This window comes from Mirounga angustirostris, unplaced genomic scaffold, assembly GCF_029215605.1.
Source record: "Mirounga angustirostris isolate CCGP_5_RB_7025 unplaced genomic scaffold, mMirAng1.0.hap1 SCAF_4, whole genome shotgun sequence".
NCBI lineage: Eukaryota > Metazoa > Chordata > Mammalia > Carnivora > Phocidae > Mirounga > Mirounga angustirostris.
The window spans coordinates 81,942,058-81,961,572 of NW_026991712.1; the positions used below are offsets into that span (position 1 = coordinate 81,942,058).

The 19,515-nt window shown below is 41.2% G+C and overlaps 1 protein-coding gene across 4 annotated transcripts; it reads right to left on the bottom strand.

The window, feature by feature from the left end:
* Window positions 1-866: 866 nt before the first annotated feature.
* MCM4 (minichromosome maintenance complex component 4) lies at window positions 867-19,169 on the bottom strand. 4 transcript variants are annotated; one of them, XM_045896579.3, is made up of 17 exons: window positions 19,106-19,169; window positions 18,878-18,961; window positions 18,340-18,504; window positions 17,831-17,994; window positions 17,635-17,736; window positions 17,298-17,393; window positions 17,121-17,216; window positions 15,748-15,886; window positions 13,161-13,381; window positions 9,709-9,829; window positions 7,338-7,597; window positions 6,514-6,879; window positions 5,934-6,061; window positions 4,642-4,849; window positions 3,164-3,392; window positions 2,474-2,607; window positions 867-1,634 (listed from the first exon to the last, which is right to left on the bottom strand). In XM_045896579.3, exons 2-17 carry the CDS (start codon window positions 18,945-18,947, stop codon window positions 1,542-1,544), a joined length of 2,592 nt encoding a protein of 863 aa, XP_045752535.1. In that variant the 5' UTR covers window positions 18,948-18,961; window positions 19,106-19,169; the 3' UTR covers window positions 867-1,541. The 4 variants fall into 4 exon arrangements, with proteins under 4 accessions (XP_045752535.1, XP_064444433.1, XP_064444431.1 ...); XM_064588363.1 differs by having other exon boundaries at window positions 19,063-19,107; XM_064588361.1 differs by lacking the exon at window positions 19,106-19,169 and having other exon boundaries at window positions 18,878-19,056.
* Between the last annotated feature and the right edge of the window lie 346 nt (window positions 19,170-19,515).

Sequence of the window (19,515 nt, forward strand, 5' to 3'; positions counted from 1 at the left end):
CAAAATATAAGGCATTTTGCAAACCTGTCAAGAACAGCACCTAAGAATGATGACTGACAAAAAGAGTTTGATGAAAATTTGACTCTAAGGGCACCTGGGTGGCTCAGTCAGTTAAGCATCCGACTCTTGGTTTCAGCTCAGGTCATGATCTTGGGGTCATGGGATTGAGCCCTGTGATGGGCTCTGCACTTAGCGCAGAGTCAGCTTGAGATTCTCTGCCTCTCCCTCTACCCCTCCCCCTTGTTCACATATGCTCTCTCTAAAATAAATAAGTAATAAATAATAAATAAAATCTAAAAAAAAAAGCCTCTAAATATCATTCCAATGTTAACATTTTAATGCTATTTAACCATTCAGTTAGTCCTATCATTTCCTACGATACTGGATTAATGAATGTTGATCCTAAATTATAAAAAAAAAGGCTAACTCATATAATAACTTCAGTGTTTCAGAGATTATTTATTATAGTCCTATTTCCATATAAAATTCCAGCCTATGGTGGTTTTATAAGAATAATGCCTGCTACGGGATGCCTGGGTGGCTCAGTTGGTTAAGCAATCTGCCTTCGGCTCGGGTCACAATCCCAGTGTCCTGGGATTGAGTCAGTCTCGCGTCAGGCTCCTTGCTCAGCAGGAAGCCTGCTTCTCCCTCTGCCTGCCACTCCCCCTGCTTATGCTCTCTCTCTGATAAATAAATAACATCTTAAAAAAAAAAAAGGATAATGGCTGCTAGGATTGAAATAAATTGGAATTTATAGTGAATTTTTTTGGTGCGTTCTAAAGTTCTTACCACTATCATGAATTTCCATGAATACAGTATTTATTAAAGCTTTTTTTCTTAATGAAAAATAATACCAGATAACCAAATATTACTTACTCAATCCTTTATTTAGGAAAAAGTTCACATATTAGGAAAAAGTAGAAGTTAACCTAGAATCTAATCATTTCCAACCACCTATTTTTTTTTTTTTTAAATCTTATGGAAGCCATCAGAACAAGCCTCTAGAAGGAATTACACTTGAGAGCTGTAAGAGGGAGAAAGGCTCTGGTCCTTCATTACCTCACACTGAATGATATGCACTGGCTAAGTTTTATCTTATATTACAAAAACTTCAAGCATATGGATGATTGCCTTTAGAAAGTCCAGCACAAAAAACATGACCCATGACCCAGACTGCCATCTCCAAAAAAGACTGACATCCTCACATATACATACATACATACATACATATATGGCAATACAGATTAAAAGCCCTGGTGCTAAAATAATGGCACTTAAAAAAAAAATAGCCTCTACTGTAAATTGTAAATTGGCACAGCATTTTCACTTAAAATGTTAAACAAGTGAAAACATACACTTCACTATGAAAACTGAACCTAGGTTAGAAAATTTTTATGGAGCCTAATAATGACTTTAGGAATCTATTTCCACTGACAGCAACAGTGGCAGCCGATTGGCCCCTATGCAGCACACATATGGTACACAACTACAACACCCAAGTGCAGATAAGCCACACACAGACAGCACTGCTCACAAGAGCTTCAGAGCAAGCGGACAGTTTTGCCAGTTACTGTTAAGAAGTCATCATCAGCCAAGGCACGCAGGGCTTCTTCAAACATATCTTTGGTAATAGCCTTGGGGGAAGAGATGAAAACAATTATTTTACATGTCAAGTACTCCCTTAACTGTTAGGTACACATTGATTTCAATGTAAAGAATCACCAGTCTCTTTTCTTTTTGGTGGCTATACACATTCCTTAGGTTCTAACTCAGGAGGGGCAACCATTTCCTGTAGAGGGCCTGATGGTAAACAGACAGGCTGGACGTCTACCCATATGGTCTGTAGAAGTATAGAAATATTCAACTCTGCCCCTGTAGTGCTAATGCAGCCGCAGAAAATATGCAAGTGAAGAGGCATTATGAAAACGAGCAAATGGCTGGACTTGGACCCTCGAGTTCTTTTCACTGGGCAACCCAACTTTATTTACAAAAGGGAACCTGATCATTTCATCATTAAAATAAGATGCATGGCTAACATGCATGGTTAACACTATGTATAATCGGAAGAAGCTGCAAACATCCTAAATATCCAACAATTGGTTAGGAAATGATGGAATAGGCATGCAAAGGGATCTTACCCAATCATTATAAAGTCTATTTGCCATCACAGATGTTAATAGCATATTTTTAATAAAAACCCAAAGAAAAAGCAAGTTATATAACAGTGTAACTCTAATTGACTATGTTCATTTTTCAAAGAAAAGACATGTGTACATATACACATACAAAAACTATTAAAGGAATACAGCAAAATTTTGTGATTATTTCTTGGGTTTATGGGTGATTTTACTTTTTTAAAAAAATCCAGATCTATATTTAATACTGAAATGAAAGACTTAAAAAAACCTTAAAAGAAGTACTAAATTAAAAAAGAAAAACTCCATTATGCAAAAAATACTTATAAAACACATACTATGTCAGATTGTCCCCGGATGTCTTCAAAAAGTTGCTGATATTTTAGAGCTGGTGTTTTGCCCTTAGATAAAATAAGTTTTTTCAGTGCTTCAGCTAACTCTTCTTTCCGTTTACGAGAGGTGGCACTCATTCCTGATTTAAAAGAAATGAAAAAAAAAATTAATGAAAGTATTTCTGCTACAAGGAATTTGAAATATTTCAAATTTCCATAAATATTTCTTTAGCAGTGCTGCTACAAAAAAAGGTTAGTGGACAGTGGCTGAATGCGAAAATATATTCAAAATTGTGAGTTCTGAACTCTCTGCTGTTTCCAATTCTCTATAAGCCAGTAACTGCTTGTTTCCACTGAAACACAGTCCACATAATCTGTATAGCAAGTAGACAGCGCTCATTAAGAAATGAATTACTTCTTTAAAATGGACTAACAACGGGTGCCTAGATAGCGGAAGAACACTGTGAAATTAGATACAACACTGTGTGTGTGCATGCAGTGTGCTAGGCATATTTTTCTCAACTTTTAACAGATTCTCAAAGAGGCCCTAATCTGAAAAAGGTTAAGAGCCTCTGCCACTTCAAATGATTTGTTAGCTCAAATATGAAATATAAATTACTTGTATGTTAAGTGTATATATATATATATGCATTAAAAAATTCTCATGTGCTCTTATGTTCAATGTGAACAACAGACCTGTAGTTAAAATAGATATGTCCACAATGCCAGTCCGGGGGTCAGTGGCAGACTGCTTTAGAGCTTCCCGATGGAGACGTTTTGCTTCTTCAACATCAACTGCTTCAACTTTGCTGGAGAATCGTACTTTAGCATGGGCTTCTGCTAGTCGAATTAATGACTCCAGCTGTCGAGGGTATGCAGAAACCATTCCTCGGCTGCTACCAATCTTCCTCATGTCTACATAAGCCTAGTGTAGACAGGAGGAAAAAAAAAAAAAAAACACCCAAAACTCCTTGTAACAATACTTCAATTTTGTGGCTAAACTCTGAACAGTTAGGATTCTATTAAATAAACTACCAGCTGCCACGTGCAGTACTAAGGGGAATTAGAAGTCGGATCTTAGCCTTGGGCCTTATAGCTCATCAAGAAGGTGGTATCTGATGTGGCTATGAGGAATGAAGAATGGGAGTGGGCAGGGAGGTGTGTGAGGCTGGCACTCAAGGGACATGGTGTGTTGGGGTAAAGGGCAGGTCACAGTTATAGCAGAGGACTATCAGAGTGCTGTCTGAAAAAGGTGCTCAGGTACCAACTCTGGTTTATGCCCCTGCTGAGGGTTCATTTAATGAGTGAGGCATGCAAAGATTACTGGAATAATGAATAAATAATGAATAAAGCTGAGTTGTATTAAACTCACATATATATAACATAACTTTATTTTTTTTTGAGCAACTCTCAAGTATATGATACAAATGGAAAATTACAAATCACCTATAACCTTCTTTGGGTATTTTCAGGTGTTTAGTTAGGATGTAAAGGCATCAAAACACCAAGAACCTTCTTAATATCATAACGTATGAATAACTGAAGGTGTCATTATGCACTGCTGTCCATGTGAAAGGATACTGAAAAGTGAACACCAAGTACTCACAAGTCATTTTGCTTTTTAGAAACAAGCAAATGGAAGCTCAGAAAAATTAGATGACTTCTCCAGAGTTACAAAGTTACTAAGTAGCATAACTTCTATTTCAACTCATGTATTCCGATCTTAAATTCACTGTGCTTAGAAATATTTAATTATAGGGGCGCCTGGGTGGCTCAGTCGTTAAGCGTCTGCCTTCGGCTCAGGTCATGATCCCAGGGTCCTGGGATTGAGCCCCGCATCAGGCTCCCTGCTCCGCGGGAAGCCTGCTTCTCCCTCTCCCGCTCCCCCTGCTTGTATTCCCTCTCTCGCTGTGTCTCTGTCAAATAAATAAAATCTTTAAAAAAAAAAAAAAGAAATATTTAATTATAAAAAGTTTGTACGACATATATAAAAAAAAAAGCTTTTCCCCTTTTTTATCTTTGGAAAAGTCAATTTTGCAACGGAGGAGGAAAAAGTAGTTATAGGAAGTAGGTTATTAATAAAATTACTTTTTTAAGGGAGATAGTCAGCTAGTTACATTAATGCTACTGGCTATAGGCTCAACAAAAACATTTTTCAGGGTTTAAACACGGACCTCAATGAGAGCCTGGCTGGCTTCCTGGCTCAGACGAGGCATGACCATGCTGTGGGCGTAAGCAATGTAGTCCTTCAGCACTGCCATGTCCATGAACTCCTCCTCCACTTGCTCCTCGCTCTGGTAGTACAAAGCGACAAGGTGGTGGGCCAGACGCCTATCATAGGCTTCGTCCTGAGGGTCCAGCATGAGGAATATCAAATCAAACCTGAGAAAATATTGTAAAAACACTGTTTTCCTGCTTGGGACACCAACACAGCCACATATGTAACTTAAAAATTGCTCCTGGGGATCCTGGGTGGCCCAGTCGGTTAAGCCTCTGACTCTTGGGTTGGGTCATGATCTCATGGGTTGAGATTGAACACTGCATCGGGGTCTGGGGTCCATGCTCAGTGGCATGTCAGCTGGAGATTCTCTCTCCCCCTCTCTGCTATCCCCCCTCCCCTAAGTGCTCTCTAATTAAATAAATCTTAAAAAAAAAAATTGCTCCTGAGCCACCTAGGCATGTACAGTGAACATGTGTGTAGTCAGGGCTGCTGAGGGAGAATTAAGAGTCTGCTGTCCAGTTGTCTGGTGAGCCTTCAGATCAATCCCCTTCTCCCTAATCTGGCCCCAGCAGGCACCCACTCTTCTGGCCATTAGGTCTGCCCAGGAAATGGCTGGTCACCAAACAGCTCAGTCAAAGAAGTAAGATTCTTTCAAGGGAACTGTTATTGTAATTTTGAAGACTGGAAGATTTAAAGGAAAAAGCATTTAACTGTTTTGGGAAAAAAACAACAAAACACAACTTTGGGAATAATTAAAATCTAAAATCCATTTATGAATACTGTAAATACTATTATAATCTAAAATACTATTTATGAAATACTATTACAATCCATTAATGAAATATTTGTAGCAGTATGGTTGAGAAAAACTGTGGACTACACAACTCTAACAAATTTAATTTTTTAGAACCTTATCTGTCATGTGAAGCTTTTCTCTGTACTTTGATGATATTCTTTAGCGACTTTAAGACTGAGATGAGCAGTAAGTGATGGGCTTCTGAAAAAGATGTCAAGGTGAAATGTGTCCTAACAGCTTCAAAGAATGAGTAAATGTTAAGGTGCTACCTACAGCTGAGTAGAGAAACACAGGCTTTGCCATGAAAACCTGACTACCCATGTTAGAAAACTTTGCATTAGAGGGAAGAACTTATGATGCTACCACTTGTTGAATTTTATTATTTCCTTTTATCTCAACCTGAAAATTCTACAAATGAGCAAAGTAAGATCATCTTTATGTTCTCATACCTTGATAATAATGTGTGAGGTAGCTGGATATTTTCAATGGTAGTTTTTTTAGGATTCCATTGAGACTCAATAGGATTTGCTGCTGCCAGGATAGAGGTACGGGCATTGAGCTGGCAAATAATCCCAGCCTGTCAGAGAAAACAGTGCAGTTAGAAGCTTCACCCTGGTGCTAGCAGGAATAGCGTGAGCTATCTTCACCTGGTGTGCCCTTTGCCATATATCCACTGTCACCAAGAGCCACACACATCACCTTGGAAGGATGGTATCAACAGATTTATCTGGGACAATGCCATCCTCAGATTCACGCCAACAACTGTATTTTAGACAAATGTATGCTGGAACCACATTCTTCTCAGAAACTAAACCCCCTGCATGACCTTTAGGACAAACTCAAGTTCTGTGAATACCATGTATTAGTGGGTTAGTATAGCAAAAAAGATGAAAGAGGAAATACTCAAAGACACTTAGCTGAAACCTAATAGGAAAAGTATTCATGAGTTTCCCAAAGTTAGAACCAAGGTGAATACAGATGCTACATTTCTAAGTGTGCCCATGTTTACACATGGAGAATGGGCCTCACCTTTGCAATGGAAAGAGTCTGCTGTTCCATAACTTCATGTAGTACTGATCTTGTACTTTCATTCATCTTGTCAAACTCATCAATACAGCAGATACCATTGTCACTCAGGACAAGGGCACCAGTCTGCAAGACAAGCTGCCTTGTCTCAGGGTCTTTCATCACATACGCAGTGAGGCCGACTGCACTGGAGCCTTTCCCGGACGTGTACTGGCCCCTGGGGACCAGATTGTACACATACTGCAGCAGCTGGGACTTGCTGGTCCCAGGGTCACCACACAACAGGATGTTGATCTCAGCACGAAATTTGCCTCTTCCTGTGTGACTAAAATCCTTTCTTGTTCCACCAAAGAGCTGAAGCAAGATTCCCTAAACAAACATGTTTAAACATTCACTTACTACAGAGTAACTGAGATCTAGTTTAAATGTTAGAGGTATTTTCTTATCCTGTGAATAAAAAATTGTAATTAAATTAAGGGAAGGTATAAACACGACAGTGCTTTAAGTTATCACTAACCAGTTTATATAGAAGCACATACAACTGTGCCAGAATGGTGGCCATGTAAATCCCTATTCTGACCCCATCTGGCTTTTGCTATGTTTAGAAACATGTAAGTTCAATGTAGATATGAGGAAATGAACAAGGATGCTGGGATTCTTATCAACCAACAACCAAGTTAGATGGTGAGCACCTTGCTCTGTGATCAGGCAACAGTTCTTATCCTTTAGGGGTGGGGGGGGAGGGTGATGGCAGTAGCGGGGGATGTTCATGCCTTTTGATCTCAAAGAACTATAAATCCTGATCAAAGTTAAAAGTCCACTGCTACCTTCTTTATATCTTCGTGTTCATAAATGCTTGGAGCCAAGGCTGACGCAAGTCTCTCATAAATGTCTGGCTTTCTAGAAAGTTCCTTGAGCAATTCCACACGCTTCTCTGAAAAAAGTTTCTGCTCTGCTTCTTCATCAAGGCCATGCAGACGTTTTGCATCAGTTTTCCGATAGTGAATGACATCAATGTGGGTTTTGTAGACAGACTTCACATTACTCACTCTTGAGTTGACTCGAATAGGAACAGCTCGATAGATGCCTGAGGGCACAACCAAGAGATGTTTTTACCTTCCCTAAATGGCTCATAAACTAGCAGGCAGCACTTAAAAGATCTGAGGGCTGGCAGTGGAAGTGAGCTTTGAGCACACTGCCTTCATGGCCCTCCTAGAATCAAGGACTCAGGCCTATATTGCAAAGCTCCCTGCTGAAGGAGGCAAGGCAAGTTGGGAAGAACACAGGTTTTTGAAAAAAGCAGACCTAAAAACATGTTCATCTGTGACCATCCGTTAGCTCTATGATCTTGGGCACCTATCTGAGTATAACCATACTGCACATAATCATTCTGAGACTTAAATGAAATTACTCTGGCTTTAGCACAATGCTGGCCTACAGCTGTGTTCAATCAATAGTATTTTTAAATAGTATTTTCATTTCTCTTAAGTTGAATGTACAGAATCTGCTTAGTAATTATTTGGCTAGAACAAAGTACTAAAATCCTGTACCAAAAATTTGGGAAGGAAATCCTAAAAGCTCTTTTAAAAATGACTCGAATAAATAAATAAAATCTTTTAAAAAATTACTCAAAAATTATTTCACAGACAAGACAGTCTACTGAATCAAAGGTAAAGATATGGTAAAGGAAAAATTACTACATGTTAATAATAAGAAGTGTTTCTAGGTGAATGGCCATAACCTCACATGCTTCCTAAAGAATTTAATTTAAGAACATTAAAAGAAATAAATGAACAATCAACACTTCAACCATACCAACTCATTTCTTCTCCAGGAAGAAGTTTCCCAAACTGACATTTGTGATGTTTATCTTTTTTGACTTTCAATCTAGAAGGCTTGGGCTCTGGGACAATCCAATTTCTTGCTGTTTCCTGAGGAGCAAGCATCTGCTCTCTCTATCACAGGCTTCTTAGCAACTTACCATAGATCACCAATCCTTTTGTTTATTTAACAGGTCAATGTAATTCTTTTTCAAAACATAAAAACCAGTTTATATGTAACATTCTGAGAGTACACAACCTTCTTCATAGCAAGCTGAATTAGGGATGGATGACTAAAGTGGCCTAATTATCTTTACTGGTGCTTGCAATGATTCATCATCACAGAACAACATCAATACTTATTTTACATCTATATGGTGCTTTCCACAGCCCCCATCCCCAAATACGTTCACCTGTATCATCACATTAATTCCACTTGGCAGTTGAGGATATTACAATAGCAGATTAAACACTTTATCAAAAGATTCAGACAAGTAGGATGGCAGAACGAGGACTGCACATCTTTCACTAATGACACATTCTTTCACATTGTTAATGGACTACAAGTGCTTTTATAACTTAAGATTGCTATGGGCAGCTGTTGGGCTTCATACTGGGGAGACACATGATGAGAAGTCCCAACTCACTGAATACAACCAATGGGCTACACCAAGAGCCACGGCCACTCCCTGGACTCAGTCCCCACCTTGACCTCAATGAACTGTGCCTGCTGTCCACACAAACACAGCCCCTTTGAGAAACCAGTGCTCATGCTGCTCTGAAGCATCAAGAGAAAGACTGGCATATTCACATGGTACAGTGGAACGAGCACTTTCTTGGCCAGAAGAGAGGAGGAACCCTGTGTCACAGATTACCATAGAACCTCAGCTACAGTGAGCTGCAAGTCTCTGAATCTCCGCTTCCTCTAAAAATACCGTAATGTAACTCCTGTATGGAAGCAAGGTGCTCTGACCCATTTCCTCTCTATAATAAGTAAATGTTAACCCTTGGCTGTACATTTGGGAAGTAAGTAGCAAATTACTTAAAATTCCAAAATTGGTGAGTACTGCTTCCTGGAGCTGCTGGTATAACTCCAATCTTACCAATACTAGTCTTGTCTGAGTTGTTTTTTCAAGATACCAATGCTATCAGGTCAAATTACACTCACAGCTCTGGAACACTGAGAGCAAAGAACAAGCAACTGCAAGGACAACGCACTGAAAGGTTCCATACTGCTAGGTAAAAAAGTGATTAAAGCATTACAGGCAGGACCAAGCCTCATGCCAATGAATTCATGATCAAGCCAAAGGACTGACTAAAAAGTATCAAAAAAAAAAGCAAGACATACTTATCTCATTAATACAGCCTTCATTCTTACCTGTAACGTTCACTCTGTCTCCAGGCTGAACCTTGTCAACAAGATCATTGTGAGCAAAAAGGATGACAGTATGAGGTGTCTGCCCTGCAGGCATATCTTCAGGAGACTCTTGAAGTTTGATCTGAAAGAGCAGTGGAAACAGAAAACTCAGGAAACGACAAGCATAATTCAGACAAAACTGCCAGTCTTTGTACCACTCTATTTTTTATGTTTACCACATTTTTATTTTATTAAAAAGATTTCATTTATTTAGAGAGAAAGCATGCATGCATGTGTGTGCACCTGAGTAAGGGAGGGATTGAGGGAGAGGGAGGGAAGCAGACTCCCAGCTGAGCATGGAGCCAGCTGCAGGCCTCGATCTTACAACCTGAGCCAAAAGCAAGAGTTCCACACTCAACTGACTGAGCCACCCAGGCACCCCTACCACATTTATTTTTAAAACACCATTCTTGGGGCACCTGGGTGGCTCAGTCAGTATAATATCTGCCTTTGCTCAGGTTATGATCCCAGGGTTCTGGGATCGAGCCCCGCATCGGGCTCTCTACTCAGTGGGGAGCCTGCTTCTCCCTCTGCCTCCCCCAGCTTGTGTTTGTGTTCTCTCTCAAACAAATAAATCTTAAAAAAAAATAAAACACCATTCTTTGTTTTTATCTCCAGATAGCTAACATTTTTCTTTTTTTTAAAAAACCTTTAATGTGATATGAACATACATTTTGTAAAGATATTGTGTATTTACAAATTCTCCTATCTGGGGGGCGTGGTCAGTGATTTATGTGACTATTTTTCGCCATTTCAAGGTTGTAGTGGATATTGCTTTGTATAAATGTTTGTCTAAATTTCTAATTATGTTTTTAGCAGTTACTTCTAGAGATTTCCTGGGTGGAGAAGTACACACTTTTCAGGTTCACGGTTAAGCACTTTTGTGCATCTCTCCTAGTCACTGCGTGCACCTCATAAACACTTAGCCTGGTTACTCATCTAACAGGTATTTGCTGAGCACCTGGCATGTGCTGGACCCTGGTTCTAGGTGTTGGGGACTCCACAGTGAATGAAGTCTTCCCTCAGAGTGGAGTGAGGACAGACAATAACATTTGACAGTGACAAATGTAATGGGCAGAAGAAAAAAAGAGCAAGGAACAATGGGCAGTGGGGGTGGAGGAGATGCTTTTCATAAAGCAAGGTTAGGGAAGGCCTTTCTCAGGTCAAGGAACCTCTAGGAAGAGGTCTAGGGGACGTTAGGGAGGAAGCCATGTGTTCTGAATGGTAAGAACAGCAAGTGCAAAGGTCCTGAGGCAAACCTGTGCTTGGCTGAGAAGCCCTGTATAAGGAAGTGGTTGAGACACCATCAGTGAGGTCTGTGGGTACAAAGGTGTGTTGTGGTGATGATGTTGGGCCACATAGTTTGGAGACTACTCTAGGATACTAAGTTTTATTTCAAGTCAGTTTGGGAGTCTTTGAAGCATTCTAAGAAAGAATATTACACTATAAGCTCCTTGGGAGCATGGTTCCACATTTGTATCTCTAGCTCTCAGCACCATGCTGGCATGACTTGAGGTACATTTGCTCCAATAATTGACAGCAATATTAGATGAAAATTTAGATCTATAACTTTCAATTCTTTGGTTAGTAAAAACATTGAACACTTTTTCACATTTGCTAGTATTTTTCTTATTGAGTCCCCATATGGAAATTAGCTTTGTAGTATTTTTTTTTTAAAGATTTTATTTATTTATTTGACAGAGAGATAGAGAGAGAGCACAAGTAGGCAGAGAGGCAGGCAGAGGGAGAGGGAGAAGCAGGCTCTCTGCTGAGCAGGAAGCCTGACGTGAGGCTCGATCCCAGGACCCTGGGATCATGACCTGAGCCGAAAGCAGCCGCTTAACCAACTGAGCCACCCAGGCGCCCCAACTCTATAGTATTCTGAACATATTTTATTTAAATTTTAAAAAGTTGTTTAAACATTGTAACAAAATTAAAAAAACTTAACAGTCCTTGTCCCTGTGCCTACTTTAACACCATTATAATCAAGGCAAATAAATGATTTTGACTTTTCCCACTTATTTCTATGTTGTTTTAATAACTTCATCTTGACATTTTCATTATTAAAGGGGTGCCTGGGTGGCTTAGTCAGTTAAGCATCTGACTCGTAGTTTCGGCTTAGGTCATGATCTTGCAGTTGTGAGACTGAGCCCCGTGTGGGGCTCTGCACTCAGTGTGGAGTCTGCTTCATTCTTTCTTCCTCTCCCTTCCTTTTTGCCCCTCCCTGTGCGCACACTCTCTCTAAAATAAATAAAATCTTTTAAAAAAACTTCATTAAATGGGCACCTGGGTGGCTCAGTCGTTAAGCGTCTGCCTTCGGCTCAGGTCATGATCCCAGGGTCCTGGGATCAAGCCCCGCATCGGGCTCCCTGCTCCACGGGAAGCCTGCTTCTCCCTCTCCCACTCCCCCTGCTTGTGATCCCTCTCTCGCTGTCTCTCTCTCTGTCAAATAAATAAATGAAATCTTTAAAAAAAAAAAAAAAATTTCATTAAAGACACAAAAGCCAAACTTCCTTTAAAATGTGTGAGAAAAACTTCAGAAAAATTGTCAACTCATTCTGTACCAGTGGAACAGCTGCAAAATGACAAAATTTAACCAAGTAATTTTTACCAATATATTTTTCAAAATATTTTAAAGTAATCTCTACACCCAATGTGGGGCTCAAACTTCTAACTCAGAGATCAAGAGTCACATGCTCTACCAACTGAGCCAGCCAGGCACCCCAATTTTTACTGATCGTATGTTTTATATGCTTTTGTCTGATATACTAAATTTTTTCACAAGCTTAAGTATTTCCTATAGAAACATCTCATGTTAAAATTTTTTTTAAAGATTTATTTTAGGGCACCCGGGTGGCTCAGTCAGTTAAGCATCTGCCTTCGGCTCAGGTCATAAGCCCAGGGTCCTGGGACCGAGCCCCGCATCGGGTTCCCTGCTCAGCCGGGGAGCCTGCTTCTCCCTCTCCCTTTTCCCCTCCCCCATGCTCGTGCATACTCTCTCTCTCAAATTAATAAATAAAGCCTTAAAAAAAGATTTTAGAGAGAGAGGGGAAGGGGGAGGGGTGGGGGAAGGACAGAGGTAGAGGGAGAAAAAGTCTAAAGCAGACTCTGCACTAAGCACAGAGCTGGATGTGGGGCTTGATCTCTCAAGCTGAACAGAAACCAGACGTTTAACCAACTGTGCCACCCAGGCACCCCTCACATTAAATTTAGTAAGTCAAAAAGTGGAGATAATAGTGAAATAATGCATTTTTCTTATTACAAAGTATCTTAGGCCATGAGAACGTGGCATATATAATAACAACCTGGTGCTCACTGGCAATTAAAAAGGAACATTCCCATCCCAAAGCTGAAGCCTTAAGCACTAATATGCCAAAGGGGAGGCCTCCCAGGGTACCCAAGAAGGCACATACCATCTGCTTGTCAGAGAACACAGAGCGGTTGTGGATCAGCGCCATGCTGTGGGTGGTGTGGCAGCGCTCACAAACAGAGGGCTCGGCAATGCGGCCACGGTCAATCTCCACCCGAGTTGTGTGGGCACACACTTGGCACTGGAAGAAGGCCTCTTGCATCTCTGGAATCAGCTGGGATGTCCTGATTACCATGCCACTGATGGCAATAAGCTGGTCGATGTCTACAAGGAGTTGGGGAGAGAAGTCAGCTTATCCATCAGCCACTGCCCACAGCCCAGCCAGAGGTGGTCTCTTCCCTGAGCTATATTCCTGCCAGGGCAGGTCTGGGTCTGCCATCAAGCCCAGGAGAATCTTACTGGGAGATGCAGAGGTACCTGGGGATGGCTGGGGTCACAGGTAGGTGCTGTGGCCAGGGCATGAATGTTTCACTGGGTATCCTCAGGTCTGGCCTGGGATGCCCTTCCTGTGTTGTCTCCCTTCTTCTCAACTCCGATGGACCTCTGGCCTTCTGCCCCATGGCAGGCATCCACCACCTTCCTGCTCATCTACCCCCTGCTCTCCACCTTCTGGGTTTGCATTAGAAACTTTACACTTTTGCCTTCTTTGCCCCATGGACTTCTGCCTCATGCACTGTATCATGTGGAAGTCCTGCTGTCTCAGTGTATGTGAAATGCATTGGCTCCAGAGCCAGATGGTCTGGGCTGAGTACCTGTGTGACCCTGGGGACACCCTTAGCCTCTCTGTGCCCATCTACACATGGCATTAATGACACCTACCTTACACTTGTTGAAGATTAAGAGCCTGCATACATCAAGCCTAAAAAGAACAGTACTTGGCAGAAATAAGCACTATATAACTTAGCCAATCATTACCATCTATATAAGAAAGCCCTTGTATAGAATATTTTTCACTCTTGCTCCTGGTTTGGACTTTCCCTGATAAGAAAACTTTAACCTAACTAATTCCCACTGCTGGTTCCAAACGAGTTATACTGTTACTCATAATCAACAAAACATGGCCTGTAGTTAGCCACAGCTGGCCTTGTAGTTTATCTCAGCCTTCCAGTACTTATTGCTGCTTCACAAGGTCTTTCCCACTTGGTCTTGTCCTCCCTTCTACCTATTTACAAATCTTCCTTTCTTCTCTCCCTACCAATCCTTATTTTACTTTAAAAAGTAACCTCCGTAGTATGTTACACAAATCAACATAAAAGTTAAAAACTTTTAAAATCAGTTAAGTATCTGGCAATTCCTCTTCCTCTGAAATTATGATAATCTCCAGTCTTACCCTGAAATTCTTCATGTACCAATGCTCTGCCTCTGAAAAACGAACTATAGCACTCTCAGTCTCCTACTTCCTCCAATGTCTCCACTGAATACCCTATCACAGAAGTGAGGTCGGGAACCAATTTCATAAGAAAGTATGTATTCCTTTATTCAACAGTGAACTCCAACACTTGCTCCTTTGTTAGCTGTTTTGTTTTCTTATAGTGACATTTGTGTCTTTTGCGCATTCATCTATAGGGCTGTTTATAAATTCTCAATAGTGTTTATATCTTAATCTTCACACATAGCAAATACCATGTTTGTCCTGAATTTCACTCTTATGGTCGCTGTCCAGCTTAGGACCCTGCTGCTCCATACTGGAGCTACTATTAAAGTCTCTTAACTGAACTTCAAAATACCTTGCACACTAGACCCACCATGAACTTCTCAAGAGTAGCAAAAGCTTTCTCACTTTCTTCTGAACAAGTATCAGTGGCTCCCTACTGACTCTGGAATAAAAATCTGTATTAAATTGGAATTCAAAGCTCTTCGGGACCCAGGCTTTCCAGTCCTCACACAAACATTTCCTCCCTTACTTTCTGCATCAGCCAGCACTTATAACCTGCATATAGTTCTGCTTTGCTTCTGCCTACATCCCCTTTGTGCTGTCCAGCGTGAATTCTGCTTTTCAAATCCTTATTATAATTCAAATTTCTCTTTTACCATGAACTCTTCCTACCTGAGTCTAGCATTCTCCTTCCCTCCCTGGGCTGAGACATCTCCTGCACTGCTCTCTTGTTCTCTGTTTTCTTTTATTTACTTTCCAAACTAGATTTTTTTTTTTTAAAGGTTTATTTAATCATTTGAGAGAGGGACAGAATCCTCAAGCAGACTCCCTACTGAGTATGGACCTGAGATCATGACCTGAGCCACAATCAAGAGTCGGATGCTCAACCCACTGAGCCACCCAGGTGCCCCCCAAACTAGATTCCTTTCTTAAGCTCCAAAGAAGGGATTATATTTTGTATTTGTTTTCTGCAGTGATTTTGAAAACGTGCCTACTTAGTAACTGTAAAATTATTACATTTGGGCAAGTTCACCTTAAGATAGAGAATTGTCAAGAGTTACAACCTCTTTTATGTAATTTCAGTTAAGTTAAAAGAAGGTAGGGTGGGTTGAAAGGCATATAGGGTAAATGAATCTGCCATATATTTAGTCAATTTATAATCTATTACCACCACTATCACATATACCAATTCTTTTAAAATTCCTTGACGAAATAAGATTTTATTTTTTATTTTCCTGCTATTAAAAAACATTACCTTCTGGATTCAGGTTCCTCATATTTTTCGTCTTTAATGCATTGAATGGTCTTACTTGAATCTGATGTTCTAAGATTGAGTCAGGGTAACAGTCAAAGAAGATCTCATTGACAGCCATGTCAAAGGTTGGGATAACTTCCTATAAAAATGAATGTAAAGAAGCCAAGCTGTGTTTATATTTCCATCTTAGAATTAAAGACAAGAAATAAGGCATTTCATATTAGCAAAGTATAAAAACAAATACATCTGGCATAATCCTTAAGTATCATCTCTATATAATCACGAACATGCTGTTTAAAAACATTAGGTACATTGAGACTGAGCTCTCTCACCTCTGCATATTCTCATTTGGGTTAAATGTGGTCATATATATGAAACCTTCACAATGTACTGACATACCTTAGGCTTTTAATTAGTAATGAAAAGTTTCTGAACTCAGAAACTCATAACTTTTATGTTAGGGAACTCGACCAAGGTCACACAGCTATTAAACAGCAAGATCAAGATATAAAATAAATATAGCTGATACTTCAATAATAAAATCTGACATAAAGCTTAAAATAAAAAGGTTATAAGGGTGCCTGGGTGGCTCAGTTGGTTAAGCGCCTGACTCTTGATTTTGGCTCAGGGCATAATCTCAGGGTTGTGAGATTGAGCCCCGTGTCAGTCTCTGCGCTGGGTCTGGAGCCTGCTTAAGATTCTCTTTCTCCCTCTCCCTCTGCCCCTCCCACCCCAAATTAAAAAAAAAAAAGAAAGAAAGAAAAAGATTACAACATGGTTAACATAATCTGCTACGGACAACACACAGTGTAATGCATTTATTTATAAAATATTTTTGCTTAAAGGATGCCTGGGTGGCACAGTTAGTTGAGTGTCTGACTCTTCATTTCAGCTCAGGTCATGATCTCAGGATCATGAGATCCAGCCCCAACTGGGGCTCTGCACTGAGCCTGGAGTCTGCTTAAGACTATCCATACCTCTCCCTCTGCCCCCACACCCCCCGCCACCTCCTGCGTGTATGCACTCTCTGAAATAAATAAATCTTAAAAAATTTTTTTTTTCACTTAAGGTAATTTACTTCATCCAACCCAAGCAGCTATGAATTTTAAGATTCACCATTATTTTAAATACTATTAAGGAACAACCTGCCAATTAGACTATGACCTGCCACTGACAATAATACACATCCTAATTTTGGAAACGTGAAAGTGTGAGGAAATGTTCATCTTAAAGGAGAAGAAATATGATTTTCTTAAGTTGTGGTGCTCTGGAGGCACATTCTTTTTGCTATCCAGGAAATTCTGCTACTCAAAAACCCTCTAGGTGTTCTGGGTGTTTACTATAATCCATCAAGGTCAAAATCAAAGTCTTACCTGTGGGTAGCAGATGAGCTGTCTGTATAGATTTTTGTCAAATGATTTTATGTGTTCACAGTTTACATTTAAAAATGGCTCCCCGATGACATTTATCTAGAAGAGAAAACAAACAAGTTATGTTCTGCTGATTGTTTTAAAATGCATTAATTTGATTTTATAAGACTATTTGATTACCTCCCCAAGTCGTTGCATGTACAAAGGTTCAGTAATATCTATGCCAATATTTTCCTCTTCTTTAGCCAGAAGGTCAATAAAACGCTGAAGGAATCTCTTGATGTGGAGAGAAAAAGAGTAAGTTTGATGCATTAGGAATAACAACTACTTACAATGCAAAATATTATGAGTATGTCACTATTTGGAGACAGACGTAAATAGTATTTTTTCTTTTTAAAAACATCAACAATTCTAAGCCACCTAAAATTCTACCCCAGTGTTACAGCTACTGAGGTACTGTTTCTAAACCTTTTCTCCCAGCATTTTCAGAACCCTAAAGTATTAAGGTACAGCTCACCTGAAAATTTTCTTTGCATGTCGCCACATTTACATCTGTTCCCCAAATCACAAGTTTTTGGCCTAGAGACTGCTCACTCGCCACTATATCTTCTGTTGCTGGCTATACAGAAAAATATGATAGAACCAGTTAGTAGGGAATTACCCATTTTATGTTCCCCAAATGCCCCTATCAGAAAACTGTACTGTGTACTCACCACATCAGACTGCAAATCCACCTGCAGGCCCTTCCGTGCAGACCCCAGGTCAGGCCTCTGCCTCACAGGTGTGCCTCTAACACCACTCCTTGGAGTTCCCTCTACCCGAGAGCTGGGAGTGCCATATGTCAGCGGTGAACTAACGTCAAAGTCAAGGGGAACTGCTATAAAAACAAATTTGAAAGCCTACAATAAAATTCTGGTAGCCTATCAAATCCTAAACTACAGCATGTTGATTTAAGTCATCTAAGCACAAGAGCAAATAATATTCCTTGTAACCTGTGGTGGTGAAGATTCTGAGGACTATTAAACCTTCTAGTATAAAAAAGCACCAACACTTTTTTTCTCTGTTCACTAAGCCCGAACATGTACCTATCTTTGTACTCTTAGTGAACATATTAGCTCATGTCGGGTTACATCAACTACCCGTTAACAAACCAGCAAATCTGACCGGCTAAAGCATCATCCATATATTAACCACAGTAGAACTTAGATCGCCAAAAACATACTTGAGGAATGTATTTGAGCAGGGCTGGAAAATAACATATCCTGCGCGGCAGGGCTCTGCAGGTCAGCTCCAGGTGAGGTCGGCATAGGCTGTAACTCTCCTGTAGAGGTAGAATCTTCGCCTCTACGTCTCTGATATGGTGACGACCTGGCATCTTCACTTCGAGCTTGTGACACAGAACACAGAAAAGATGGCCATCAATTCTCACGTTTGGTCTTCCGGGAGTTCCATCAAGTCTCTTGGGAACAAATACAAACCAAACAAAACAGAGACAAATGGGCAGGGACATGCTTAACAATTAGGGTGGAAACGAGGGCCCAGCACTGCCTGCCTCACAAAAAAAGTATCTGCACGCTAGAATTGACAGAGCATGAGCAAATGCTCGCCGTCCTCACATCTTACTCCACCTGGGACTTAAAGCCTGCGCTCAGAGCCAGAAATCAGGCGCACAGCCCAGGTCTCTCTGTGGTGGCCGGAAAAAGCCAGAAGAGGGGAAGGGAGGGTAACGTGGCGGGCTCGACTCACGGTAAGGGACTTACGCGTCTGCGCAGGGGTCAACCGCCCGCGCCGGCTGCCGCGGCGGCTCGGGGTGGACGCCGGGGACGACATGGTGCTCGTGGAATCTGCGCGAGAAAAGGGCAGTTTCCACCCGCATCCGCCCCGGCTTCCTCCCTCCCCACCGCACAGATACCCTCTCTGGGCTCCGCAGCCCACACGCTGCTACCGGGGAAGCTCGCCTCTGACGCCCGCAGGGCACCCGGACGCACCTGGTGGGTCCCCGTCCTACACCGCACGAGCGGAACAAGGTTTCGCGCCTTCGGCACCATTGTCAACGCCCTCGGCGGTGCCCCACCAATCACAGCAGCGCTCTCGCATGGCTCCGCCTCCGGAAGGTGCCACTGTGCACCAATAGGGGGTACTGAACGGCCTCCTTAGGCGCCCCACGGAAGGCAGACTCAAGCCTCGCTCGGTGCCCCCCTCCGTTTAGATGGTCTGGCCCCCTGCTCGACTGCGTTTTCGCGGGAAATCTGGGGAGTCCCGCCAGACTGTGTTCACGGAAGGGTTGATCTACACTGTATTGTTGGATAAGGAGAATATTCTTTATCCCTTAAGCATCTTCATTTCTAAACACATTACACATGCATTTTTCACTCTTTATCAAGGGACTACTTCGTAG

Coding starts and splice junctions, on each gene's coding strand:
- MCM4 (XM_045896579.3), bottom strand. CDS start 18,947: ATGTCGTCCCCGGCGTCCACCCCGAGCCGCCGCGGCAGCCGGCGCGGG. Junction 17,995..18,339: donor TGCTCAAATACATTCCTCAA/GTATGTTTTTGG, acceptor TTGTTTTTATAG/CAGTTCCCCTTGACTTTGAC. Junction 17,737..17,830: donor TGGATTTGCAGTCTGATGTG/GTGAGTACACAG, acceptor TTTTCTGTATAG/CCAGCAACAGAAGATATAGT.